A 27,161-nucleotide genomic window follows, 5' to 3' on the forward strand; every position below is an offset into this window, starting at 1 on the left:
CTCTCTCCTCCCGTTCCTTCTTCTGCACACCCTCGTCCCCCCTCTCCAATGTGTGGCGTCAATTGACCGTGTATGTCTCGCCGTTCGTAGGTGGACACCCTTCTTGGGCACTGGTTTCATGAAAGCAAATAAATGGATAAAGGAGCGTAGGTCTGTATTGAACAGCTGTTGCAATGGAATTCGAAGTATCTTGCTCTTCGATATGTTGGTGATTAGGTGATTGTGTCATGCCCGTAAGGAAGTGGGCATGACAAGGCGAGATTTTGCCTTAGGCCCACATGATGCTTGGGGAACACAGCTCGTAATCAGTCGCTTGATAAACCGTACAGCGATGATGTATGAAAAGGAAGGTGGCCAAATGAACAATGAAATGAAGGAAAGTAAGTAGAGCAAAGACATATTACTATAGGTAAAGTCAGAAGTGTCGGTTGCCCGACGGAGATTGTATTCGCGCTGGTTCAGACCGTAAACCAAAATATTAAAGGCCGTGTCCAAAATCGAATTAAAACCGGTATAATGGAAGCGATGACAGATTATTAATAGCGTGAAACTGAGCTGGTGAGTGTTGCATCGTTGTGTTGTCGATGCCGGCACGGGCCCGAAGTTTCGGAGATGGGTTGAAGTAGGAGCCGGGAGTATTACCAGTGGGATCCCTCCTGGTGCTTTCGTGTCGCCGTTGCCCAGCCAGTCTCGAAATGGGACGGTTGAGCGGCCCTCCACTGCCCAGTTCTGAGATCTTGCTCGTGAGCCTGCCCAGGTCCCAAACCGGACATGGGAGGAGGGGGTCCATCCATCACTCGCAGAGGCGGCAGTCTCTCTCCACTGGCAGACGAAGTTGCAGAACCGGGTCTCGGTGGCGGCACTCCATAAGCTTGGCTGTGCATCGACGGGAGGCCGTGCAGCGGACCTGAGGGCAAGGCACCATACATCGGAGGCGAGTAGTCTGGACGATCATCTGTGCGCCGAACAGGTCCGGGCCGCTCCGCGGATGACACCTCGCTAACATAGCCTTGAGTAGGAGTCGGGATGTGGTGGGATTGAAGCAGGGGGCTCCTGTCCGAGAAGCTGATGCTCTTCGACAACACGGGACTAGGTGGACAGGCGGCGTGGTTGCTGATGGCTGGCGTCCGGGATACAATGTCTCTGAGCCGGTTGCGGTCGTCCCTGTAGAAGTCCCGATGGGCCGCGAGTTCCTCCAGTTGTTGCAGCATCTGCTGGCGCTCTTCCTTTAGCTCCTGCAGCTGCTTCATGTTTTCCTCTTGCAGTGTCTTCTTCTTTCTACGATGGCGAGTGGATGCCTTTGCGTTCCGCTGTCGCTTTTCGTCCGCCTTCTTTGACGCCTGGGAGTAGTCTACCTGAACGGGGATCGGTGTGTCGCTGCCTGGGAGAGTCATGTAGGCCTGTTGAGATTCCATTCCGACAAACGACCCTCCCTGTCGACGCAATATCTCTGGCCACGCGGGAGCTCCCTCGCCGGGTCCTCCCATTCTTGACAACGGGCGAGTAGTAGACAAACCGGTGATTCCGTGTTGTAAGTGCGACGGCGTGTGCAAACCATGCGGCCTGCTCTGAAGTTCTCCCGGTGGAGGAATTGTCGGCGGCTGCGTGTGAGGGGCATCCAGGGGGCGATTGAAAGGCTGAGAAAGAGATCTTGGTGGAGTCACCATGGGAGTATGGGGACCAGAGGCTATTCCAGAAGGTTGATGAAGACCAGGAGCGTGCCTGGGCTCGTCGGGAGTATCCGGTTCGTAGGGTCGCTTGGTAGGGGCCATGCTGGGAGCCAAAGGTTGTCGCGTATCCTGATCCCGAGGGGGGAGGGCCTGTCCAAGGCTCAATGCTCGAGGGGCTCGAGGGCTGAGGATCTTCCTGGAGTTGCTCATTACGGGGAAAGGATATGCCGTTGAAGGGGAATTCCGCTCGGATATCGGCGGTCTGCCGGTAGGTGTCACGCCTGCAGCAACTGGGGTCGTGGGCAGAGATCCTGAAGCAGAGTGGCCATGAAGGTAGGGACGAGGAATGCCGTAGGGGGTCGAAGATGCCGGATGAAAAGATTCGGTTTCCCTTGCTCGCGAAGATGGACTGCCGCTGGTGTCGGGTCCCATGGGGTGTGACTCGGCCGGGTTAAGAATGTTGTGCACTCCGAATGATTTCGATGAGGGTTGAGCAGCACGGCCAACGTCGGGGGAAGCCCCGGCAGGGTCATACCGCTGCGGAGCAAATTGGGAGTACGCGACGCGTTCGCTACTAATGGGGGACCTCGAGGAGAGACGAGAGGGTGGGCGAGGACCAGGTCCCCTTTGCAACATTGAGACCTGATCGCCTACACACTCTTGATCTCGAGGATCAGTGCATTGACCCCTTTTGTCGCCAACCAAGAAGCGCAGTTTGTTGAGCTTCGGAGATGTGATTCGGGAGAGAGTCTTGGACAGCCAGGAAGGAGTAGTCGGCGTCCTGGGCGACTTTGGCGTGCTTGCCCCGGATGAGTCGTAGGCACGGAGTTCAGGGCTGTCTTTGACTGGAGCAGGCAGCGCCCGTTGCCGCACGTCTACAGCGGAGTTCGCCAGGTTGATCGTTATTTGATTGGGGACCGGCTGGGAATATACCCAAACAGCCCCAAAATCAAACGGTGGTTGCTATTCGGACGAGGCCCGGTTGGGATAGGAAGGGACAAGAAGGCGTTGGCGCCGACAGTCCACAATGTGATTCCGTTATCTAGCTTGACAAGCCCTAGCCAAACGACTGGAGTTGTTCTTCCAAGGAAGCGATTCGATGGGTTGTAGAAATGGGGGAGCGGAGTATTAGTAGTTGTTGTCTCGGCCCAGGGAGATGGAGTCAAGAGTTGTTATGCTGAATCAAGAGGCTCGCTCAGGCTCCTAACTGTTTGCTTGAAGCTTTTGCTGGCCAAGTCAGCTGAACTGTAGGAACACTTGCGCTCTTTGGGGTGCTGAGAATGGTAGAGGCTCGCCAGAGGAGTGCTATGGCATATATAATGCTCTCGAATGATAATGTGGCCAGCACACAGCTTCCTCCACCACACAGGTGTTGCCTGCAGGGGAGGGGGGGTGGAATTGCCAACGTGACTGCGAAGTCTACCCTCTATCGTGTAAGAGGACGAGGCCAACGGCGAGAGTCGCAGCTTTCAAGAAGTCCGCAACCCGTCCCCAAGATATTCCAGCTATCCTCCTGGTGAAGCGGATCGCAGGGCTGAAGCTGCGTGCAGTATCCCCTTGAGCAGCTTTGCGTATCACGAGTGGAGTGGGAGTGGTGAGGGGCGAGGGGCGAGGGGGGAGAAGGAGGTGGAAGATGCTAAGATAGGAAGAGGCGAGGGACGAGAGCGAGATCACGAAGCCGAGTGAAAGGAAGATCCGAGATGAGGCAGAGATACCAGATTGAAGCATGGAGTGATAGAGGAGGCGAGGTCAGGGAAGGAGCTGCTTACCTGAACAAAGTGAGGCCTTGGTGAGGCAGGTACCGGTCCAGAGCAGTTGCCGTACTTTGTACTTTGTCCTGTGTGCTTGAGGCAGGTACACGTCAAGTCACGCCGAGCGAGACGGAAAGAGCAGGCAGTGCTTCGAGGGGAAGGAAAAGGCACTTCAACTCCTACACCTTGCACGTCGAGGCTCTCGACCGGGATCGAGGAGGCAGATCCAGGAGCTTTCTATCTCGGATCCAACCCCAATCGACGTCGCAACAGCCCGAGCAGATGGACAAGTCAACAGTATCAGGAGTCACTCGCGGCACTGGCAATGGTGGGCAGCAAGAAGAGGCGAGAGCTGTGTGACGGAAGAAGGGCGACGGGAGAGGTTCTCATCAGAGAGCTTTTGGCCGAGAGAAGGATGGCAAGCCACAGTGGGAAGCATTGACTGTCGACAGTTCGGCCGCCCACAGCTTCGTCTTGAAATATGCCACGCCGGTGACCCCTGGTCGTCTGGAGGAAGGAAAGTACTGCTACGACAGCATTCGCATGGTCACGCCAGCCCAATGGTCTGTCCCACAGCCAGGGTTTCTGTGAGCGAGCATGGGGGTGGAGGCGCCACATTCGTCCACAGACATGGAGTTTTTCGTGGACGGAGCCATCAGTGATTTGACCCATGCTGGAGCCAGGGAGAACGAAACGTCAGTCGAGCTACCAGCAGGTAGAGGTGCAGCACGCCGCAGCACGACCCCATCGCCGTCAACCGCGGTCTCTCTCCACTGCGAAGAACCCGCTAGTACCTAGCATTACAGCTCTTGTCTCTCTTATGGGCCGTTGGAGTCGGCAGCGGCGGGCAGGGATGTGTGTGTTGCGTCCTAGCCTAGGTGACGGTGTGCACTATCACCTCTACGCCCCCCCCCCCCCCCCCTTTTTTTTTTCCCTTGCCCTCCAACAACCCTTTCCTTCCTCTGGCAGGGTTCAGAGGCACCAGAAGGTCGGTTCGGATTCTAGCACTAGCCAGCGGGCCAGCCAGCTAACTAACACAGAGAGTCTCTGACCTGGTACTCCATGGGTCATGGTCTTCCCATGGTGATCAACTGGCTTGCCGTCATCGAGCAATGTGACAGGTCCGGGGTTGCTCTTTGTCCGTGTCGAATCTCGTCTGCATCAACAGCAAGCATGCCTACATGTACGACCAAGAATACGCTGGTGCGATTCTTCTGCGCGCCGCGACTGGAGAACAAAACCTGCTGCAGTTGCGAATGGAAGCCTACTGGACCGGGGGAGGCACATTGTACAGCTGGCATCCGGGGAATAAAAACGGTGGATGGGCTAGGAGGATGGCGCGCGCCACGGTTCATGTGCAAAATCAACAAGCCGCCAAGCTGTGTGTCTTGACTGCCTGTGTTCAGCCTCTGCGCCAACCGTCCATTCATTTCCTCAGCATATCACCGGGTAGCCTTCCGGCGGCGACTAGCTCTCTTTCGCCCAACGATCATAGGTTGAGATGGACCACACGTCACAAAGGGAGTTACCACCACTACAGCTGCTGCCCAGGTACTTTTCCCATGCAGCAACAGATGAGGCAGTTTACGAACAGCGCTCATCTGAGTCGAGTTTAGCCTCCTTGTCGTTTCTTCTTTCTTCGTTCAGTCTCCACTGACACGCGGTGACAACGACGACCTCGAAGCAAAGGCCACAAGCATGACGCTGTGCCGAGAGACGCCAGCCGCAGCACACGCCAGACCTTGCAATACACATACAATATGTATTACTACGAGTACCATCGGAATGTATGAAAAATGTACGAAGTACGTACGGAAGACTCCGAGATTCATACAAACATCATTGTCGCTGGCTGGGGCGGCTGTCCTGGGTTCTGCGATACACGCCATCATCTCTCTGCACAGTGCAGCGCAAGAGAACGCATCGTGCGTCACCACTCCGTATACGATGCATTGAAGCTCGCCTTGGAATTTGCCTGACATCTTGCCCGGAATCTGCGCACGTCTTTGCCGCGAGGCTATTGGTCGGTCTGGAACGGCAGCAGGAGTCAGCCTGCAACACGGTCAATAGAAAACCACCTACTATACCTGCACACGCACTTATGCTTGTGCTGCATCGACCGGGACAGGACCATTGTGATTGTACTCCGTACTTGCTGGACACCCTCCGGATCGGCCTTGGGACTGGACTTTCGGACTGGCAGACGAGACGATGACGGTCAGCTCCTAAGCGCGTCCCCGGGGGCTATGACGCGCTGCCACATGACGTTTTCCACGTTAGCAGACAAGGAACAAGGGGCTGCCAAGTGGCCTGCCTGCACATGTACAGTAGCCTACACCCAGAACATACTTGTACGGGTGCCTGGTCTCTGGCGGAATCGAGCCGACGCGGCGACAAGGCAACGCCAACCGGGCCAGATCAGTAGCAGCTTTGGCGCAGACTTTGCCCGGTTAGGGATGGACCTTGTGGCGGTTTGCCATCTCACGATACCACGAAGGGCGGTCAGCAGCAGTGGGCTGGTTGGCGGGCTGGCTTGCTGGCCATCGAGAAGAGAACTGGTATCCCTTCCAACATGGAAAAGGCCATGCACTTGTGTCCGGTCGATGGGTCTTGACGGGCCAGTTCGGCCAAGATCGAGACAGGAACTTCCAAAGGACGAATCGCGGGCTCCAAGGTCAAGTCTTCAACGGCTGTCAAGTAAGCCAGCTGCCATACCGTACGGTGTTCGTACATATGCAGCATCCAAGCCATTGGTTCCGGCACAGTCATCATCATCCGCACGAGGTCGACGCAGCCAGCTGCTCCGCGACAAGTCGCCCGCCGCTTTGCTGCTCTGGCCGTCGAGCCTCAGCCTACCCCGTCCTGAGGCCCCGTGTAGAAACAGGCGGTGCGCAGATAGGATGCAGATACTACGGGTACCCAAGGACCACAGCCCACCGACACGTCGACCATACATGCAACAAGTCGCATCGGCCGCGCTAGCTTGAGCGGCAATGAGGTTCCAATTGAGCGGTCGCCAAACAAGTCTTGCAGACACAACGCGAGCTAGCACGGCACGGCGTCGCATGCAAGACTACAGGCCAGGCCCATGTACGGTACATACCGTGGGCCATCTACCTACCTGTATTGTGGATGCCCGAGTGGATCGCTGTCTACCTCGAATAGGGACTCAATGATGGAGCCCAAATTGTCCACATGCTCGGAAAGAAAGATTCGCCAAGGGGGGCTTCTTGTTAGCCATTCCGACTGTTCAAAAGGCCCCCCTCGTCTAAGCCTTGCCTGTCTAAGACCCGTGCGTACGAGAATCACAAGTGTGAACTTCTTCCTTCATGCTTTACACGAGCAGCGGTTGTGCTACCGTCGACAAGGTCCGGGGACTCACCTTGTACGAGAACACACGCACGGGCATCCATCTTTGACCAGGGCTTGCAGGGGCATGTTCGTACGAGCTGTTCACGGCAACACGGGTGACAGATCCCTGGTATGTACATACATACAGTCAACACTGTCCATGCTCCAAAGCAGTTAGTGTCGACGGCAGAAGTGGAAATGGGGGCACACTGGAGCCAGAATGAGGAAACAAGCTGGAGGCATCAGAGAAGCTACGCTTATGTACTTCGACCATTATTCGCACCACCTGACTGGAACCCCAGGTCGAGACAGTCATCTACCAAGTTCTCGGCCGCTCAGCATACTGCACAGCAATCCTCTACTTGACTCTAGGGTCAGGTAATCGCCAGGACTGTCATTCGCAGTTGCAAGCAGCGCTGCACCCCATGCCTGTGTGCTTCGAGGCGTATCAGCTCCATGTTGTCTTACAGTCATGTACAGTGTGCCCACTCGATGTCTAGCGGCCAGTCTCAAGACACCAATCTAACTGATTTCAATCGTCCGCCTGTCCGTCCTGGGAGGTTCTTACGGCGATCCCCCCTAAGCTGTCGAAGAAGCGAGAGGACAAACAGCTGGGGATGCTGTCATGACTGCATTAGAGGTACAGAGCAAACATGGTGCTTTGGCAGAGATCGAACGCTGCTAGTATTACTATTGGGTGCCCCTGGAGCAAGGACAACGTACGAGGTAGTCTATACCCGTAGGGTTGGCAGACTTGGTTTAACGAAACCTTGCTTCCAGGGCAGCCATCAAAAGGCCAATCTGTGTGCTTACATCCCGAGTCCTCCTGCGTCGGCATACCACACAATGGGGCACCAAGGCTCTTGCTGCCCAACCTGAAGGTTGCGGTAGGTCGGCCCGTTGACACGCAAGAGACGGCTGGATATGGACATGCCGGGGCCAGTACATACGACTGCCTTCAATGGTGCTCGATTCACCTTGACCAAGAACGACAGATCCGGCCAGGCTCGGTTAATGCTGGTCCTTTTTACGACTGACCACGGTCAGTATCACCGCTGGTACGGAGCCTCGCCCACATGGCTTGGTGTATGTCTTGCTTCTATGCCGCTCCCTTGGGTTGGACGCCGTGTGGCTGTTCCCGCAGTCCGATCCTCTTCGGCCATCCGGCGACTACGGCGCCTAGACCAGTATGGGGAGAGTTCCTAGGCCACCCCCAAATGCCGGTAGCCTCATGGGGACATAATTTGGGGGCAGAAATGATGCGAAGGGGATGAAGCTGGAGAGTCGAAGCACGTGGTCCTTGTTGCTCTGGAGATTAATTTCCATGCGAACCAGGCACGGAGTGCAACACACCATCGCCTCTTGTATTGCGATTAGCACATTGTACTTTGTACAGGCTGGATGCTCTTGTTGCTGCAGTTGCAATGACCGCTTGGCACGTTGCTCTGATTCAATACTAGGTGGACATTGCCTGGACAGACTGACCAGGCACAATGCTGGTGCCCTCGTAAGGGTAGCTGGACAAGACTTGGCGAGTTAGGTCACCTACCTTACTACCTACTACTTTGAAGTACTATGTAGCTTTGTCGACAAGAGGGAGTGCGGCCTGACAGGCTGTACGAGTGTTTGCTTCGTGCAGAGCATCATGGCAGTGCAACCTGGACGACTACTGCCTACCGACCTGTACGGAGTTCAGAATAGTTGTACATGAGCCTACTTGCTTCAACGCAATACCGGACTAGGACGAGTATGCCTGCAACTATGTCCAAGGAAAGCTAACGGGTAATAGCTGGGGGTTGCATCTGACCAATGTGGTGTTATCGACGTGTCAAAGTACCTGGCTCTCCGCTCAAGTTACGGTGTAGCTTCGGTACCCTGCCTATCTTGTTTGCAGCCTCTAGCTGCCAATCTCTGCATCGTCCGTGGTCTGTGCCTCATGACAACACGACTTTTGTTGTCATGCAGACCCAGTTGAGGGAAGAAGCAAGTGTTCTCAGGCTTTCCCTTTTCATCTCGTCTTGCATTGGCCACGTCGCAGGCAGCTTAACCGACGGAGCTCGCTCAACGGAGCCAGAGAGGATGAGACGGTCGAGATGGCCGCTCCCTTCAGGCCATGCGGTGGTCGACGCATTTCCTTCCGTCATGTCGGCGGAGGCTGACCTAGGTCATGACTTTGGAGCCCATTCGTACCCCCGGCCAGTCATCGAAGGATTTGCCTACCAGGACCGACCTCGCACACCGGTCTGCCCATCAGCGCCTTTGCATTTCACCTTCAGGGCTCAACTAACACGGTAGTAGTAGTCCGCGGCGGACCAACCACCCCAACCACCAGATTTATCGGCAATAAAGCTTCTACGATTCGATGGAATGATCTCACTTGCACAGACCAGACCGCCCCTCCCGGATGCCAGGCATGTCCTGTGCCCTGCCGGCTTGCCAATTAGCACTCACACGACAATCCGACCTGTCATGCCGCCTAAGTCTGTCATTTCCTCCTCGCACCTACTTGATACATATTCGCACAAGCATGCCTTGATGGTCCAAGCAGTCTTCAGACCAGTGCCCAGTATTGGGTGTCCCATTACTTATCCTCAATACACCGTATAGGATTGGGGGGGGCCATGCCTCTGCAACAAGGCAATCAATTTCTCCAACTTTCCCATCGTCGGTGCGGCAAGAGAGAATGTGCTCCCTTCTTCTCGTCGAAGAAGCGTCACAGACCGCCGCCGCTCTTTGCAAATCATCCACCTTCATGCGGTTGAACGATTCCTGTCCTGTCCTGTTGCATAGGGCCGGGTCACCTTCACTTCCTGGGTCATGCAACATGTTTGCGTACTTCGAACCAGGTACATGCAATATTACATGCTTGCCTCCGAGAACGAAACATCGCGATTCAATCAGTTGCTAACCTATGCCGAGCGTGTCCATCTCCACACGCTGAGAGCTCTCTGATCTTATGCAAGGATATCCAAGCATCATCTGCCACGCCAGCAAAAGGGTGTAGCCACGGCTTCTTTGATCGCAAAGAGGCACTTCATGCTTTCACTTATTCCATATCGAGAGGCCAACACGCCATTATCCCCTAGGACCGCTCCCCGTGGATTGTCATGAGTTGTGAGAGGTAGCTTGCTACTTCGTACTATTACTTCCAAGCGACATGCGTGTATGCGTTGGCCGCAGATTGCGCTAGGATGGATCACTGGACCGCTCCGTGCCCAATGGATGGGAGGCTTTCCGTCTCTGCGGGTGCTTTACACATCATTGGCTCTGCCACGAAGCTCAGGGCGGTTAGCAGTGCCCATGCACATATCACGCATGCACGACCTCGACTAGTTTCCACACCCGTCCCTGACTCCCGGGCCCTGCCACGGCCTCGACGCGGGGGGGGGCTCCAAGGCAGGGCTCAAATCCCAAACCTGGTTGCCGAGACATGTTCTCCCCCGAGGCCCGTTATGCGGCCAACCCTCGTCACGCAGGATCCGTATACTAGTACATGCCACTTGGACACATGTGGTGACACTCGACAGAGACTGACCCGGTTCTGTGGTATTTGCAGCGGGATGAGGTCTTCTAATGTGCTCTTTGCCGGCTTTGGGGGCATCGTTCTAGAGAGAGAAAACATCCGGGAACAGGAGACTTCTGGACTTTTTGAGGAACAGCTGCAATCGTCCGCCTGTGTCCGTCTCGTCGCCTCTCGATGACTGAAGAATTGAGCGTTACGCTGTGGCTGCCCGTGCATCCCAGTCAACGAAGCATCGTCGGTGAACAACTCATACGGGGACCCACCACATATGTCGAAGCCGAAGAAGCCAATGTACTTTACAAGTACAGTACGAGTGAAGCCGAGGTCTTATCATGTTGCTGCATCTCGAGAAGGCACTCTCCATCCGTTATACACAGTTGATGAGCCGTTGACATCTCTGCAGACTAGCGTGAGCAAAGGAGCCCCTTGGACGGCAGCGGATTGCTGGCGCCTAAGAGGCCCGAGCCTTGGTCACTCTGGGACCGCAATGTATCTGGTAATTTTCCTTTCATCAAGATGACTGCGAAGTAGTACCTACAAGTGCCAGGTTGATACCACTCAAGGTCTCATCGAAGCGGCCTTGGCTGTGATGATACCCTTGGTAGCGCACTGCTAGCTTGCACTTGCCCGTCATTCGCCCTCGGTTGCGACAGTCATGAGACAGTCATGTGCTATCACAGATTTCCGTGCTGGGACGAGTGCTACATACGATGCCATGGAAGATACTGGCGTATGCGCTGGCGAGAGTGGCATGGCAAAGGTACTTCTCTCACGGCACTAGCTGGAGTAATTTGCCTTGTCAATTACAAACAAAATGAGACAAGAAATGAAGACGGCCGGGGATGGCAAAAGTAGCGGACCTTGGATCCGAGCTCTGCTGGGAGCGTACGAGTACTCTGCTGGAGCATCATGAATCGATGGCTTGCATCATCACCCGCCACCATCATCAGTGGCTGAATTCTGGGTTCCTTGGTGGAGGGATTGGGCATCCATCGTCCAAGCTTGCCATGGCGACCCAACACAAGACGATAATAATTCCATGTCCCAGTACTACCTCGCACTGCGAGTACACGTACGATACAGACAACAAGTTATCGACCTAGGACTGCACTAGCATGGACGAGGTGACCTCGGATTGTGTTTTCGAGAAGAAAGGGAAAAGCACCTCAGCTCTTTGCCACGGCCAACTGCGTTCCGCTTACAAGGCACATGAGGCCTAAGCAAACGCTTCCGTGGTGGATGTGCTCAGCCTTGGGGTAATAATCAAACGCGCCGTCACGGACCGCCTGGATCCCACATCGACTGCGCAGACGCCTGCTTGTGGCCGGGCTAGCAGATCTCCATAGCGCACGGCGCATGCGTGAGATGTGAGATTTGTCGAGATCAAGCGCAGGCATCTAGCCGGTTCGTCGTGAGCAGGCAGCCGGGACCGAGCAATGCAGTGCAAATGCGGCTTGCCTCGTCTCCTCTCTACTACTACTAGTATATTGGTGTCCACATGGACAACGACCTTAACCACCTGCCCAAGGTTTTGAGTCGCACGACGCCCGCTCAGCTGCTGGACAAGAGGCGAGGTAGAGACCTTTTGCCTCGGGCCGTCCCTAGCTCTCTGAGCTCGCTGCGGACGCTCGACGGCTTTGTCAACCACGGGCAAGCCCTCATGGGTTCTGCGCTGATGCGCTGGCAATGTGGAAGCTCCATCGCGAGGGGGGCAGCTGGGCAGTTGGCTGCCTCATCGGGTGGACAAGCTCGCATCGTCACCGAGTCCTTCCCGCCGCCTCTGGCTTTCTTCTAGCTCGTTTCTTTTCTTTTTCTTTTCGCGGACGCGCTATTCTGCGGGCTGCTTTTTGCGCCTAGTTGGGGCTGAGAGAGATTACCAGCCCGCGCCGCTGCCGCTTGCACTTGTGTTCGAGCGGCTGCGGTGATTGTGAGACGAGAAAAGAAGATCTTTGTTAACCCCATGCTCACGTCACGAAGCGCTGTACCGACCAGCAAGCAGGGCGGGTATAGGGAACAGACGATGCCGTGGATGTTATCGAGTGGGCAGCAGTACTCTGGACTTTGCAGACGTGCGAGTGGTCACATCAGATGAGAGGTGATGGAGCCAGGTCGGAACAAGGGGGAAGGGGGCCCCAGGATGACGCGACAGCTTCTCCGTACCGCATGTATCTATGGCATGCATTGCATCCGGACTAACAAGCTCGACAACCGGACCCTGCAAACCACCGTGGACTTTGGCTTGTACTGGTACTGACTCCATCCGCCTACCCGGTTCATGCAGCGTTCCATGGTGGGCCTATCGCCCAGTTTTGCTTTCCGCATCGTTCGTTCTGTTGGAAGGGATGCTGTCAACTACCAAGTGCTTTTTGTACTCCGTACGCCGGCTGGTTGTCCGATTCCATCGGCCGACGAAGCGCAGGGATGATGGGAGAGACTTACCTTTGCCTGGCCCTGCCTCCCTTGCCTGGCCTCGCCTTTCCCCCCTGGTGCTGGTGCTGGTGGTGCTGGCACTGTCCGCTACCTTAACGGCGTCATGCAACGAAGCGTGCATTGGAGCGGCCAAGGCGAGCCACGGTCAGGCGAGTGGTTGGCCGCATGAGATTGACGACACAGGAAGCTGCTCCAGCCATGTGCCAGAGAGAATAGGGGAGTGAGTGAGCGATGGATGCGACCACCACCAACAACTCCTGTTACTGCTTTTACTACTCCTCCTCATTACTACTACACAGGAGACTCTTCACGCTGCACATAGTATCACTATGACTACGAAGTGCATACAGGATGCTGCTACGAGCTAGCAGCTCTGGTGATGTGTGCTTCATGCATCTCGGCCCCGCAAAGAAGCCCTGCTGCATGTGCCTACCAGCTCCCGGCCATTCAACGTGGCGATTGCCTAGCGGTTGGTTTTCGCGACGCCCGCCTCGTTCTGCTGCCAACAGCGCGCACTAGTAGAGGGATGATGAGTTGATGCCCGACTTCCCATTGGGAACTGAGCTGAGTCGAAGGCACTGAACCTGTCAGTTGGAGGTGACGATGCGTCCATGCAAGGGGGGCGGCATCCATCCTCTTGGGCTACGGTGGCTGTGATATACTCGGGAGACATCATCGGCATGGGACAGTGCTATGTACTGTTGCCGCCGACAAAGGGAGGGGGGGTCGGGTACAAGCTGGTCCTGAAGAATGAGGCTGCTTCTCGAGTGCGACAATTGCTCTTTGTGCTACGAAGTTAGTACATCCTCTCTCACTCTCGTTCAGGAAGGCAGCGAAATGAAGAAGAGTGACCAGTGCTGACAAGCGAATCACAATGTCATTGTGGTCCAACACGATGCGATTCGAAGACGGCCAGCGCTTAGGAGTATTACCCGCATCAGAATGAACCACGTGAAATGCGACCTTGGACAGCGACCCTTACATACTCCATGTGATTCGTCACTAATACCGGACAAATCCTGCACAGGCAACGGAGCTGCAATGAGTCCTGCGCTGTATGAGACATATGGTCACACACAACGGGGGGCGGGCTCCTGGCAGGCATCGGGTAGGTCGCAAGTGCGCAGCTGGGTGAGCTGAATCTGCCCACCTGATGGGCTTGTTGGTGCCTGCGTAGTCTTCTATGCTTCGGGATGAGATGCATTCCTGGACATGCGGGGATTTTGCTCCGTACGATGAAAGTCGCGAGGCCCCTGAAGCAAAGGGCATCGTCACTCTACGTGTTTGCTTCGTGTAAAAGTAGAGGGTGATGGATCGTTGACGCAAGTTTTGGCGGGCTTTGGCAACTCACTTGAAAAAGGGGCGGGTCAATTCCCATACAGCGACCATAGGAATACCCGACATCCAGACTCAAGCACACCGAGACATGAGAGGAAAGAGACTATTACTGAGGTATCTGTCGTACAGAGGACAAGAACAATATTTTTGCTCTAGCTGACATATGCAGGCAGCCGGCGAAACACCATTCTTGGTCGTACTGATCCCGGGTAGCTCGACGGCTTCGAGGCTCGCGGCATCATCAACCCAGACTTCCGGGTAATATCCCGTCGAACCCCCACATTATCTCCTACCCCGCCATTGATCCTCCAGAGAAACTCCGTGATCGCTGGGCTGGGCTCTTAATATAATCAGGCTACTTTATATAAGATGATTATGCCAGAGTCAATTTCACCCAGGATACAAACTCCCAGGATATCGTTCAACTACAGAGCCATCTAGGGAATTCCAAGGGGGCGTGCCAAATCTATTGAGCAATGGCGGTCAACGGCTTTCAGGAGTGGAAGGTGGACAAGCCTTGGCTTGAGCTGAAGTGCGCTCTCGGCGAGGGACCGTTCTATGAGAAAGAGACCAACACGCTGCGTCTGGTCGACATCAAGAAGAAGCAGATCCTCACCGTGTCTCTGGATGACAGCGGAGACGGCTCCTCCTTAAAGACGATACAGCTGGACGTCTGCCCAACCGTCACGGCCGACATCGAGGGAGTGGACCCCCAGGAGCGCATCCTGATCGGTGTCAAACATGGTCTTGCGGTATTGGATCGTCAGAAGGGAACATATGAGCTGCTGGCCCCATTCAACACGCCGGAGCACAATGAGCGTATACGAGCCAACGACGGGGCGGCAGATCCCAACGGCAAGTTCTGGCTGGGGACTATGACGGATTTTGGGCAGGGACCAAATCAACCTGAAGGTATGTCCATGTATGAAGTCATGCCGGTGACTGCTCCTTGTAGTCTCGATGACCTTTTGTTTTCTCCCTTTCGCCCCCAAAGAACTTCTTCCCCAGAGTGTGTTTGGCTCACACCCCTTAACCCCCCCCCTTTTTTTTTCTCTATAACGCTGACGCTGACGGCTTCTTTCCCATGCGCGGATATAGGCTTCCTTGCACGCTTTGATTCGTCCAAGTCCAAAGAGGAGGTCTTGAAGGACCTGGTCATCCCCAATGGCATCGGCTGGTCACCGGACAACAAGACCATGTACTTTACGCACTCCCAGACGCGCGAGGTCTTCGCCTTTGACTACGCGCCAGAGACGGGGGCCGTGAGCAACCAGCGGCTGTGGTATCGCCACGAGGGGCCGGGCGAGCCCGACGGGTTCCGCGTCGACGTGGAGGGCAATGTATGGCACGCCGTGTGGGGTGAGGGAGCGGTGCTCAAGATCGACCCCCAGGGCAGGGTTATCGGGAGGATCGCGCTGCCGACGAGGCACATTACCTGTGTGCAGTTTGTGGGGACGGAGCTGCTCATCACGTCGGCGGCGGACGAGGAGGCGGATGCGGACGAGACGAGTAGGCGGTTTGGGGGCGATTTATTCAGAGTCGATGTGGGGACTCGAGGGTTGGAGTTGTTTAAGTTTAGGTTGTGAGTCTGATGGTGAGGGCTGATGCCTTGTTGGGCTCCGTATGAGGCCTGAAAGCGCGACGACATAGCTCAACATGGCAGGGCGAGAACGAGACCTCTGGCTGAGCAAGAGGCTTTCAGGGTCACCAAGACCTGATGAGCTTCTAGCAATGCATAGGCGTACTTTCTGCACCAAAAGTGCCTGACCTATGTAGGTCTCTTTCACATGTGACTGATGGCGGTTGGACAAGATATCTGATGCGCAGGGGACGGGAAAGGTGAGAACAAGGAAAAGGGTATGGTGTAATATGGAGTAAGCTAGATGATGTGTTCCGGCCTGGCCCCCCCTACTGTACTACGCCAACTACATATGCAGTTGTCAGGTAGGGCCATGCTGCAGAGGACGGTTGATATGGAACTCGTGTGTTGGCAGCGGAATGTATGTCCGAAGAGGCCTGATAGTTTGACATCGAGGGTTTGGAGGACTATTATACGAGCTTGTTTGTAGGTTGCCTTGAAGCTATCTCCGAGAGAGAGAGAAAGAAAAATGAGACTATACTTCTGCGTGTGGATGGGATTGAAGTATGCGAGCGAGCGCTGTATAAAGGGGGCGATCAGTCATTCCAAGTTTAGAGGACGTTCAAGAACGTCGTTATAGTAGACTTCGGTTGGTCTTTGGGTTTCCTGCAGTGACCGTCTTCATCAACGGTCTTGATGTCCTTGCAACGGCAGACGTGATGCAGTAGAATGTAACTCAACCTAATACTCGGTCTGATTACCTACGCTGTATGTACTCTCTCCGCGCTTATCGTTTATGATAGGTCAAGTATGGACAAACAGCTACCGTTGCCTTCATGCGGATCGATCTCGTGGACTTCTGCTCACATGGCTTTGACCTGCTTTCCTTTGGATCCATCTAACTAACCCAAGCTACATATTATCGTATGAGAGATCTACCAAGACTACTCGTATAGCAACGAAAGAGATACCCATCCAAGCCATCACAATCCCCCTTGTACATGTCAAATTACCTAGGAAGGTAGCAAGAGACTCGCATGTACAAGAGGTAGTCCTGTCAGATGTACATGTACCCGCACCTCGGAGGAAAACACACAGACACACCTCGTCCGCATCAATGAAAACGCGAATTGTTGGCGGCTCACCGCCGCTACGCACCTGCTTGGCTCAATGTACAGTACATACATGATACATAGGTAGTACTACATCCAGCCGCGCGCCTTTGGAGACTTCTTTCTATGTGTGTGTGAGAGAGATAGAGAGAGAGAGAGCGTGAGAAAAGGAAACGGAACGTGAACCCTGGTTTGAGTCTCACCGCCTGGGTGGTTGCGACCACGGCCCCGGTCTCCGGAATCCCGGCCCCGCATGCTCGGGAAGGGGGGGGAGGAAACGACAGTTGCTATGGTCTCGTTTTCGAGTTAACCTATGCCTGGGGCTGTGATGGCAAAGGTAATAGTAAGGTAAAGGTTATTACATACTACCTAGCTGTTCGGGAGCTGGCATATGTATGTATCGTATTTGAGATACTCTTGCTCCATGAGGAAACAGGCAGGCAGATGGGAAAGGTGTCGAGTCAGGGCAATTAGAAAGAAGAACAATGGAACAAAGTGGGAACATACCCAGCATGTCTCCACGACAGGGGTAATGTTGGGGGCACGAAAAAAAAAAAACAAGATGAGCAACGAGTGAAAAAGCAAGATACTAATGCCTACCTATCTACCTAAGGTAGGTATACTGGCCGACAATACGGCCCCCCAAGGAGAAAAAGAAAGGTAATAAAGCAGAAGCGAACACTTGTCACCCTTCCAACAGAGCATGCGGGCTTCGGAAGGGATGTCTCCCAGGCGCAGGAACTGATAGGAAGGTAGTAGTAGATACTAGATACAGACCTACATACAGAGCAATGGTTCCCGGGCCAAAGAAGAAGGACAGGGGGGGCGCGCAAAGGGTCGAAAAACGTGCGCGCTATCGTTATGCATACGATACAGGGACTAAAGCAAGTGCGTGCTGCAGGCATCTCGATCTGGTTATCAGGGAAGTCTGGGCGGCGGGCGTCGGTGCAAGGGGGGGGGGGGGGGGGGGGTTGCGAGAGAGAGAGAGAGAAAGAGAGAGAGAGAAAGAGAGTGAGAGACTGAGAGTGAGAGACTGAGAGCGAGAGAGAAAAAGGCGTGGACAGGGGGGGGAGGGAGACAACGAAGCTCGGCTAGCATTGATGCGGTCAAGAGTGGTGATGCTTGTCCAAGTATTATCGTGTAGGTGTGTGAACGCCCATTGGCCCTCATCCGCCTTTGTTTGTATCTGGTATTACATACTAGTAGTACAACTAGTCTGTCAAGTATCATCATCCGGAGAAGAAATACAAGACAAGACAAGACAAGACAAGGGGGAGAGAAGATGGCTTCAGCCTCGTCGGGTCGTGTGTAAGTCAAGCTGGTCCTCGGACATGGGGGCCTGTATGTTCTGTCACCGGATGTCTCAACATGGACGACAGCTGAGGTGTACAAGATGCCCACACTCTCTCATGATAATGGCTCACTTTTGACGCCCCTCCGCTATCGCTCCCTCTTCTCTTTGGCGTTCATTCTCGCGTTCCTCTTCCTTCGTAGGAGACATGCATTCATTGACGAGTGGAAATACTACATAGTAATGCTAGCACGAGTAGGTAGGTAGGTAGGTATGTATCAAGGACCTGTGTAGTAGCTGCCCCGGATGACTTTTTGCCGCCTCCTTCACCGCCTTCTCCCAGACTCGTTTTTTTTTTCTCCGATATCCACCAAAGATCCCTGTCCATCAAAGACGAACGGAAACGATGCAGCAGAACCAGGGTAAAGGGGACCCCAACCTCTCCAGGCCAAACCGCCTTCCTACTTGTACTCGTACAGCCCTTACTTGGCACGGGACTCGGAGCAGTGGCCATTGCCTCGCTGGCTGTGCGCTTGCTTGCTTGCTTGCTTGTTTGGTTCTTCCTGCGGCTGAGCTTACCGAACACATCAGCGTGAGGATGGAGGTCCAGGAGCAGAGACTGAGAGAGTGAAGCAGAAGAAGAAGAAGAAGAAGAAGAAGAGGAGCGATGGAACGAGGGCAACAAGATGCTGACCCGAGACAGACGCAGGGCGTCCTGTACGAACTTTGTCGCGCAGCAAACCCCGTTCCGGATGCTGCTCAACGAGCATATCAGAATGCTACGATACCTTCGAGTGCTACTCTACCTACGTGTACATGCCTTCTGCTTTACTTGTACCGGCCAAGGCAAGGCCGCGAAGCCTCGACGAGTGGCCATGGAACAAGTACTCCAGGTGCAGACACCTACTGTGATACCGTACAGTACCCGCGCAGCTGGCCTGCGTCGAGATCCACAGCAAGCAGCATCAAACGGGCCTCGCTGCTGTTGCTACCGAGACCCTCTTGGCGTGCCATGTACAGTATTCCCTCACGCCCATCATCGTCATCGTCACCGTCCGCCGCCGCCGTCGTCGTCAAGCGAGGAGCGAAGCCCGGCCTGCTCGGACGAGTCACACGTACAGCAGAGCTGCGTCCTGACAACCACCCCCACAGGCGCGAAAGCACGATGCCGGTGACGAATAATCGACGGTTCTTCCTCATCGGACTTCCGCTCGTCTCTTCAGCAAGCCGGCCGCGGCTAGAGCAGCACAGGAGACGGCCCAATTGCCCCCAAGGACGGTCCCAGAATGCTCGACACTTGGATCCATCCATGCCGCGCTGAGCGGCATGCCCGTGTCTGCTGCCTCCTCCCTCCCCTCCTCCACCATCCTGAGTGGGCTCTGGCCACATCGCGGATGGCAACTCCGTCCTGTCAAGCTCTGCCACCTCAGACCTTGGTCAAAGCCTTGCGTGTGTGCTGTCACCTCGACTGCTACTCGCTACTAGCAGCAGCACTATCAGCTCCCCACACAGCCGAACCCTGCTGATCCTGCGAGGCACACGAATGGACCCGACGTGCTGGCAACCTGAAAAGGGCTGTCCCGCTGTTGGGCTGACATGGGTGTGTTGGCATAGCTGACCAGGCCCTCTCTCTCTCCCCCCCCCTAACCGACCTGCCATCGCCCTCGTCTATCCAAGTCGGTGAGGTCTGTGAGACAGGAGCCTCAAGTCCTCACGATGGCCTCATTGAGGTGTTTCCGTCAATCTATGTACATGCCCAGCGTCGGTTGCTGTTTTAGGTACGAGCACATGTATAGATCACGACTGACAGCCTTGGCCGGTTTCGATCGCCCACCGCTCCGTGAAGTCACTCCTGGCAACCGTCGTAGGTGAGAGCGCAGGCTCCCCAGAATAGTGCATTGCCGTTGAATGTCGCTTTTCTTTTCTGCGACCTGCCAGCTTTCTGCTTCCTCTGCATTTGTGCGAGCATGAGGATGACTTCCCTCGCCAAAAGGCCATGCCCCTTCTCGCAGACCGCCCCTTTCGGTGTTCCAGCTTCGATCCACACAGATGGGGACTCTTTTTCCTTTTTGCAAGTTGTCGCCCTTCAATCGCTGCAAAACGGCTTTTCGAAAACAAACGCGGAGGACTACCACTACTGCACAGGAGCATGACACTGCCACCAAAGTACGAAGTGATGATACGGGCACTGGCTAACTTTGTACAGGCTTTCCAACTTGTTGCATGACTGGCTCTATGCCGACCTCCATCGATATACACCAAACAACTCACAGGAAGAAGCACATCGCTTCCCCCGGGTTCGAGCTACGGCCCTGCCTACGCACAACCTAAACCGTCCTTGTCGCAAGCGGCAGGAGAATGCTCCAAGATGGCCTCACTCTGCCGTCCTTTCCCACGTGCTACGGTTAGAGTAGCATCGCCAGCGGACTCGACGGCACCATTGTGTCGTCAGTCTTCTCTCTCTCTCTCTCTCTGAGCTTTTGTTTCCTACCTGCCAGCGTATGGGTGGCCCCCTCCCCTTTCGAACAAGGTACATTACATGCGTTGTGGATATCCCGATGTGTGGTCCAGCGTCTCCCGTCACATAGCGGGCAGATGATACATGTAGGATGATGCCATAGTCTGCCGTCTTTGGCAGGCAGGCAGGCAAGCAAGCCTGTGTGACCCTTTTGGCGAGAGCGCCCGTGACTGACTCCCTAAATCTCGAACAAGACACCAGCGGTAGAAGAAAAGCAATGATACCTGGTAGCATGCAAACTGCACCAATGGCCTGCTTTTCCTTTTTTTCTGCCCGCTTCCTCTTGGCACGCAAAGCCACGCTGGGAATAGCATTTGTCCATCTTCCCATGCCTGCAGTAGCACTAGCGACGTTTCTCCCCAAAAGAGCGCGTACGAAAGGTCCTCCTGTTGACTGTGCTCGTACATTACTCGTTCGTAGCTAGGCCGGTTCAACGGAGGAACTCGTCAACAACGTGCCGTCTTGACATGACTCCTCCCCTCCCCCCCTGGAAGGCCTCATTGGGCGTCGCGATCGCCGTTGTCTTTGGGAGTTAGTGCGTCCTTTTCAAACCACTCCCTCCTCCCCCAGTAACACGCACGGCAGTGGTAGTAGTAGTAGTAGCAGTAGCAGTAGCAGTAGTAGCAGTAGTAGTACAGTAATAGTAGATCGCTTGAGAAGGATCATCCTGCTTTGCCGGCATCTGCCTGGCCTGCCTGCCTGACCGCAGAAAGAGGGTCTCGACAAGATCTTGACAGGCGCGTTGGCACAAAAAAGAAAAAAAACAAAGGAGGGGGGGGGGGGGGGGGGGGGTAAAATTGGGAGGGGTTTTCACTTCCTACTTTTCCGTCTCTCCATTGGCCTTTGTGATGCGCTCCCGTCGTCTCGTATTAGAGGCGTGTTGTTTGAGAGAGGGTTACTGAGGTAGTAGTAAGAGGAGGAGTGAGTTACGGATCATACCGGGGCAACGAAAGGATGTGTATGCTCTTGAGCCTCTTTCACCCCCTTCTTCGTATCCTGATGCGTTTATGTCACATGCTCGTGCAAGAACGACAGAGAAACATGTCGAGCTCTGCCATCCTCGCCGTGGATGAATTGATAAAGTAAGAAGTAAACAGAAAATACCAAGGTATCAGGGGGGAAACGAAGAAGAAGGAGACAGACAGCATGAAAAAGGAGGAGGGGGAAGGTAAGTTTCTGGAGAGGAGTGTATAAACAAAGGGGAGTGAAGCAGTACCTTGCAAAAGTGAATAGACAAGTTGCTAAGAGAATAAGTTAAAAAGCAAAGAAGAAGAAGAAAGCAATAGTAAAGAGAATGAAAGCAATCCCGAGCAAAGAAACCAGCCGTCTGTGACAACTTTAACGCTCAGCATACTTTACACTGGGATCTTTAGAATCCCCCTTCCGAGATGGTCTATTGAGTTGTTATTCTTGTAGCCGTCTGCTGCCCCCCAGCTCGCCTTGACACTTCGTCTGGCACTCCCTTGACATGTACATGCTTTTGAGAACCCCTCTTATTAGTCTTTCAAAACAGAAGATTTGTGTTGTTATCGACACGATTGTCGGTAAACCTGTAGCGTAATGGTGCAATTGGATACACTCCTGGCTGTTGCATAGACGAAATTGTTGAAGTAGGACACAATCAGCTCCAGAACTTACAATAGCCATTTCGACCTGCTGATGGCACTCTTTCGATAATCATTCCAGTGAATTACTACCTAGCTCCTACTCGACACTGCCTCTTAGCAATCGCCTAGACTTCCAAAACGCACAACGCGTCTTGACCCCCTTAGAAAATACTCTACTATGATGCCCTTCAGACACTACATCACCACCGAGAACTGTATCTCAGTGTCCAATATGGCGAGCCCGCGAGCTGCTCGTTGTTACCATCCCACAAAGGTAGGCTAATCGTCTTTCAAGTCTGTGTTGAGAACCAAATCCTCCCTGAATCTTCTGTGCACGATGATGGTCAAGCCCTCGATCCCGTCATCATCGTATCTGTGCCGCTGTGAATCTTCTTCTGTAACGCGCTGGTTTTCTTGCTGTTCCAAAGTCTCGTCAAGTTCGACTTTCAGCTTGTCAAAGGCAGAACTGAGCCCCAAATACCGGGTGCGCCACTCGCAAACGTGATGGCTTGTGGGCAGCTCGGAGTCGCCACCAGTAGTATCTGATGCCATCTTGTTTTCATTGTCAATCATGGAGCCGGCAAGAGGCTTGTCATTGGTAGCTGCTGCTGGGAACTGTCGCAAACGCCGTTCAAAATCCGGCGACGATACTGTATCATCCTTTCTCGGGGAGCCACTCCTCGATCCCGGCGTGTCGTTGAGCTTCCTCAATTGTTGCTTCCATGTCGAGGGATCAGATGACTCAATCGTTTGCTGGGGGCTTTTCCCTCTGCTCGTAGCCCTGAATGAGCCTCGGGAACCAAGTGTCTTTCCACCGCTCCTGTCCCCTGTTTCTGGAGTTGGATTATTTGCTCTTCTCACAGGTGAGCCCCTCTCCGGCGGTGGTTGCACCTGCGGCTGCTGTTCCCTAGAGTTTCTCGTCTGCTCATCAAGCTTGAAATGTCCCTGGGGCTGTGGCATATCGTCGTCAGTTCCCGATGGCGATATATGGCGTGAAGTTGCTGGAGTCCTCCAGACAACCTCGCCCGGTGCTGATGTCGATGATCTGCTCACCTCGCTCTCAAGCTCCTTTCCCTCCAGGGTCAATCTTGGGATGTTCTGGTGGCCACATTCGGCTGACTGAGGCACATTGTATCGCTGAGGCGTGCCAGACCGTTCCGAACCAGTCCAGAAGGTATCGTCTTCCGTCACCTGCTGAGCATGTGCAGTAGGTCCGCTGGCAGGGCCAGGCATTCTCTGCCGCGTCGCCTTGTCATGCCAGGTTCCACGAGTCTTTGAGCGAGAAGACGGCGCGGCTGTATTTCAATCAGCATCATCAAGCTTTTGAAAACAATTGTCTTCCGACCATAGTGTAGCCGATGATACTTACTGGCTCTCTTCTCCGACAGAACCTCACGCTCTAGCTTTTGCATCGGTTCTGCAGTTGTATACCCTGAAGAATTTGAAGAAGCCAACATAGCCCGTTCATTAGCTTCGAGTCTCCTGTGCGCGGGGTTGAATGAATCTTTTGACTTGCTCTTGTACGTTGCACCATCGCCTGTATCGTTCTGAGTAATTGGTTGTTGGCCCGACTGAGACTGTCGAGCAATGAAGCAGATACTGTGCCTTGAGCGATCATTATTGACATAGCAACTCGGGCAACTGTAGTGCTGCTCAGAGTTGATTATTTCGCTGTGGGATTTCTCCAGACGCTGTCGGCGTTCATGGCGAAGTTGTTCATGTCCTTGTCGTTCCGCCTCAGCGTGACTACATCCGCTTCCTCTGTGATAACTCGCTACAGCATCACTGCTCTTTGAATGAGAGAGGCGTTGTATCGCTACGCAAATCAATCAGCTCCGCACCGTAGAATGTCGCTGCAGGTGACTTACCCCGGGCTCTATCAAGCACAGGCTCCGATAGATTGGCAGCACTCTGGCTGTGGGTGATACCTCGGCCCCATGCTTCCTGTTTCGATATCTTCTCGCCTGACCCGCGCTCTCGTTGAGCTTGAGCATTCGTAGAGAGGCTGCTCACCAGCTCCGTCCTGCACTTGACGCAAAACTCATGCCCGCACCTCGCACACCGGGCTCGTGTATGTAGATATCCCCCACAGGAATGGCATACCTGGACGCTCTTCATCCCTGCCGCCTGTTGTCGCTCGCTTTCCCTCGAAAGCCAACCATCTGGCCGTGAGACTCCATACATGTCAAACATATCCAACGCGTCTTGCTGTTCCTTTTTGGAGCTGTCGAGGACCTCATGTACCGTTTGGAAAGGCGGCAACGATGCTCGAAGGTTGGCTCGAGAGCGCATGGGAGACTTGAAGCCCGACCTTGCCTCGTCCGCGCGATTGACAACAGACTCGTTGGACTTTTGCGAGTTTCGGAACCTGTCCGGGCCCCGAGTCGGACTATGTAAGGCCACAGAGTTGCTCGATTTGGAGACTCTCAAGCTTGGCTTCACATTGAACTTGTGGGAACTCGTTGCCGCCACCTCCCAGGCAACCCCATTGTCATCGACATGATCGTCGTAAATCCTCAATCCTGGATACGAATGCCCGACCGGAGGCGAAGCAGACACTTCAAGCCGTGTGCGTTGGCAGGCTGGACTGCAATAGGTCACGTCCTCACGCGCATCCTTAACGTACGGCAAGCTCTGAGCCTTGAGGTTGGTGTTGCTCGTCTTGACATTGAGCTCCCGTATGCGTGACACGACGTAGCCAGAGCGGACAAAGTCTATATCGTCAGGCGGGCCGTCTAGGAACATGGCGTCCTTGATAGGAGTCGTAGGGTCGTTAATCTCAGGATAATCCATGATACTAAATGAATAAGCAACAATGATGAGAGCCCGAAGAATGCGATAGCTGGTGTCCTCAAGAAGTGTGAAGCAAGAGAGAAGAAAACAAACCGGGAATTTGGGGGAGATGGGGATACAAGAGCCAGAGATAGAAAGAGTAAGTTGTGAAAGGGCAAGATGGCAGGAGAAACCACGGTCAAAAGGTAAGGGCTCTCCTACAGATGAAGAAGGCGGAGAGGAGCGTGATCTCATTTCATCACCTAAGGTACCCGTAGGTTGAGCCGTGATACTGCTACTACGTGGAAAGTGCTCTTGCAGGTGTAGTGCGCACTCCCAGGAGTTGCAAAATACAGCAAATGGTCTACTTTCTCGTTCTTCATAGGTAATGTATGACAGTATGGCAGCGTAGGTAGTCAATTGTTTCGGCTCTGCGCTAAGACAAGTAGAAAAAGTTGTACAGCGGTTTATATTTCTACATTCGTTTATTTGACAAGGGTGGCAAGGGTCTCGAGAATCTGCGGATAGAAGGTCAATACTTGCTTGTCCGCGAGCTTGGCAGACTCTTGTACGCACCTCCAGCTCAATCTTGGCCTCAGCGATGTCCTGCTCGCTTCCATTGCCGTTGGCAACCTTCTGAGCCTCGGCAATACCAGCGCGGATGGCATCGGCGCTGAAGTCCTCCAGGGGGTAGGCCTCGGGGGAGTTGATGCTCAGGACGGAGTTGGGCTGAACGGTAGCAAAGCCGCCAGACACTGCACGGGGCGCATTAGTCCTATGTCATGTCGTCCAATGTAGAGTCGCAGGACTCGGAGGGGCTATATCACGTACGGAAGAACTGCTTGGCGGGGCCGTTCTCCTCAACGACCTCGACCAGGCCGGGCTTGAGCTGCTCAATCGAAGGGACGTGGTTGGCGAGGACACCCATCTCACCGGACTCTGCGGGGATGTTGACCTGGACGACGTCCTGGGACTTGTAGATGGACTGCGAAGCATTGCGGCAATTAGCACCGAGAACGTCCGTCGACCGTCGCAATTCCTCCACCGGCTCGATTCGGGTCGCATGTTCGGTACAGGTCGATGTCTCGGGGCGCAGAAAATCATACCTGGTGAGGCAGAGCCAAGCTCAGCTTGATCTATAGAAAATTTCAGTCAGCGATTTATAAACCTCGAGATCGAACATTGCAGCATCCGAAGCAGCCTCACCTTGTCGGGGACGGCCTCAGCGTATCCTCTCCGCTGGATGGCCATTCGCATGGCTGTAGGGCGAGCTCGGAGAGCCACACGGGCAACACGGAGGGAGTTCATGGTGACTGTGAGGAACGATGTCGTCGTTGCTTGTGGTGAGCTCAATTGAGGTCGCTGGCACGAATCTTTGCCGGACTTGCAGTCGTTAATTCGGCTAGCGGGAAAACCGCCCGCCGTAGGTCTCGTGACTTGGCACGTGACCCTCCTTCTTCACATAGCATTAGGCGACGTTGAAATGGGAGCTCTTGAGAAGTCAATCCTCTCGCTGGACTCAGCAGAGACCACGGAATCGGCGACCATCTTGCTATTTGTTTGAAGACGCAGATGCCTTGGATTGCATGGTTGACAACTGCTCAGGCGCGATGCTAAGTTTGAGCTTGTGGAAAGAAGCTTGGGGAAAGATGTAGCGTCACTGCCTCCCACAACCATCAGCCGCAAAACATCGATAAACCTGCCTCAACGACGATAACTCTTCATTTTCGTCCCGCAAGCTAATCAACCTCCAGGGTGGCATCATACAAGATTGTCCTACAGGACTCCAGTGCTATAATACTAGGTATCGCCGAGGGACACGCCAGCGAAAGAGAAGTCGAGACCTCTGCCTTCGCGATGACGTTATAATAAAACCCTATGCTTCATACGAAGTAGCTGGGTTGAAACGGAATACGAGGACATCCTGACGGGGACCTATTGGGCAGCCAGCGTGAGAATGTCCAGCTGGGGCTTCCTATACGAAACATGGCTCTGCACCGGCTTGCCGGCTCTCAGACTATGCGCAACTTCATGCGACATCCTTCTCATGCATCACTGATAAGTCGAGACGGAAGAAGATCACCAATGATGCAGATGAGCAACCAAATGAGATACCACGACGCCGAGAAAACCGAATGCTGGACATGTGATAAAAAGCACACCAACTCCGTTGGATCGGTTGTCGGACGTCGATGGTAGGAACGTTGCCGTCGGCCAGA

At 54.3% G+C, this 27,161-nt stretch overlaps 3 protein-coding genes across 3 annotated transcripts; 1 reads left to right on the plus strand and 2 right to left on the minus strand.

Annotated features, from left to right (window-relative positions):
* Positions 1-14,539: 14,539 nt before the first annotated feature.
* TRIREDRAFT_22284 (uncharacterized protein) lies at positions 14,540-15,748 on the plus strand (the record flags this gene model as incomplete). Its single annotated transcript, XM_006965165.1, has 2 exons — positions 14,540-14,975; positions 15,162-15,748. The coding sequence occupies 2 exons, from the start codon at positions 14,540-14,542 to the stop codon at positions 15,647-15,649; spliced, it is 924 nt and encodes a 307-aa protein (XP_006965227.1). The 3' UTR covers positions 15,650-15,748.
* A 2,684-nt stretch (positions 15,749-18,432) lies between these two features.
* TRIREDRAFT_107306 (uncharacterized protein) lies at positions 18,433-19,434 on the minus strand (the record flags this gene model as incomplete). The annotated part of the gene is made up of 3 exons (XM_006965391.1): positions 18,433-18,506; positions 18,625-18,824; positions 18,953-19,434. 3 exons carry the CDS (start codon positions 19,432-19,434, stop codon positions 18,433-18,435), a joined length of 756 nt encoding a protein of 251 aa, XP_006965453.1.
* Positions 19,435-25,515: 6,081 nt separating this feature from the next.
* Positions 25,516-26,250, minus strand: TRIREDRAFT_33586 (ATP synthase delta chain; the record flags this gene model as incomplete). The annotated part of the gene is made up of 4 exons (XM_006965180.1): positions 25,516-25,697; positions 25,774-25,927; positions 26,049-26,078; positions 26,149-26,250. Coding segments are annotated over 4 exons (468 nt in total), but the record flags the coding sequence as incomplete, so codon positions are not given.
* Between the last annotated feature and the right edge of the window lie 911 nt (positions 26,251-27,161).

The sequence above is a fragment of the Trichoderma reesei genome (genome assembly GCF_000167675.1).
Source record: "Trichoderma reesei QM6a unplaced genomic scaffold TRIREscaffold_9, whole genome shotgun sequence".
NCBI lineage: Eukaryota > Fungi > Ascomycota > Sordariomycetes > Hypocreales > Hypocreaceae > Trichoderma > Trichoderma reesei.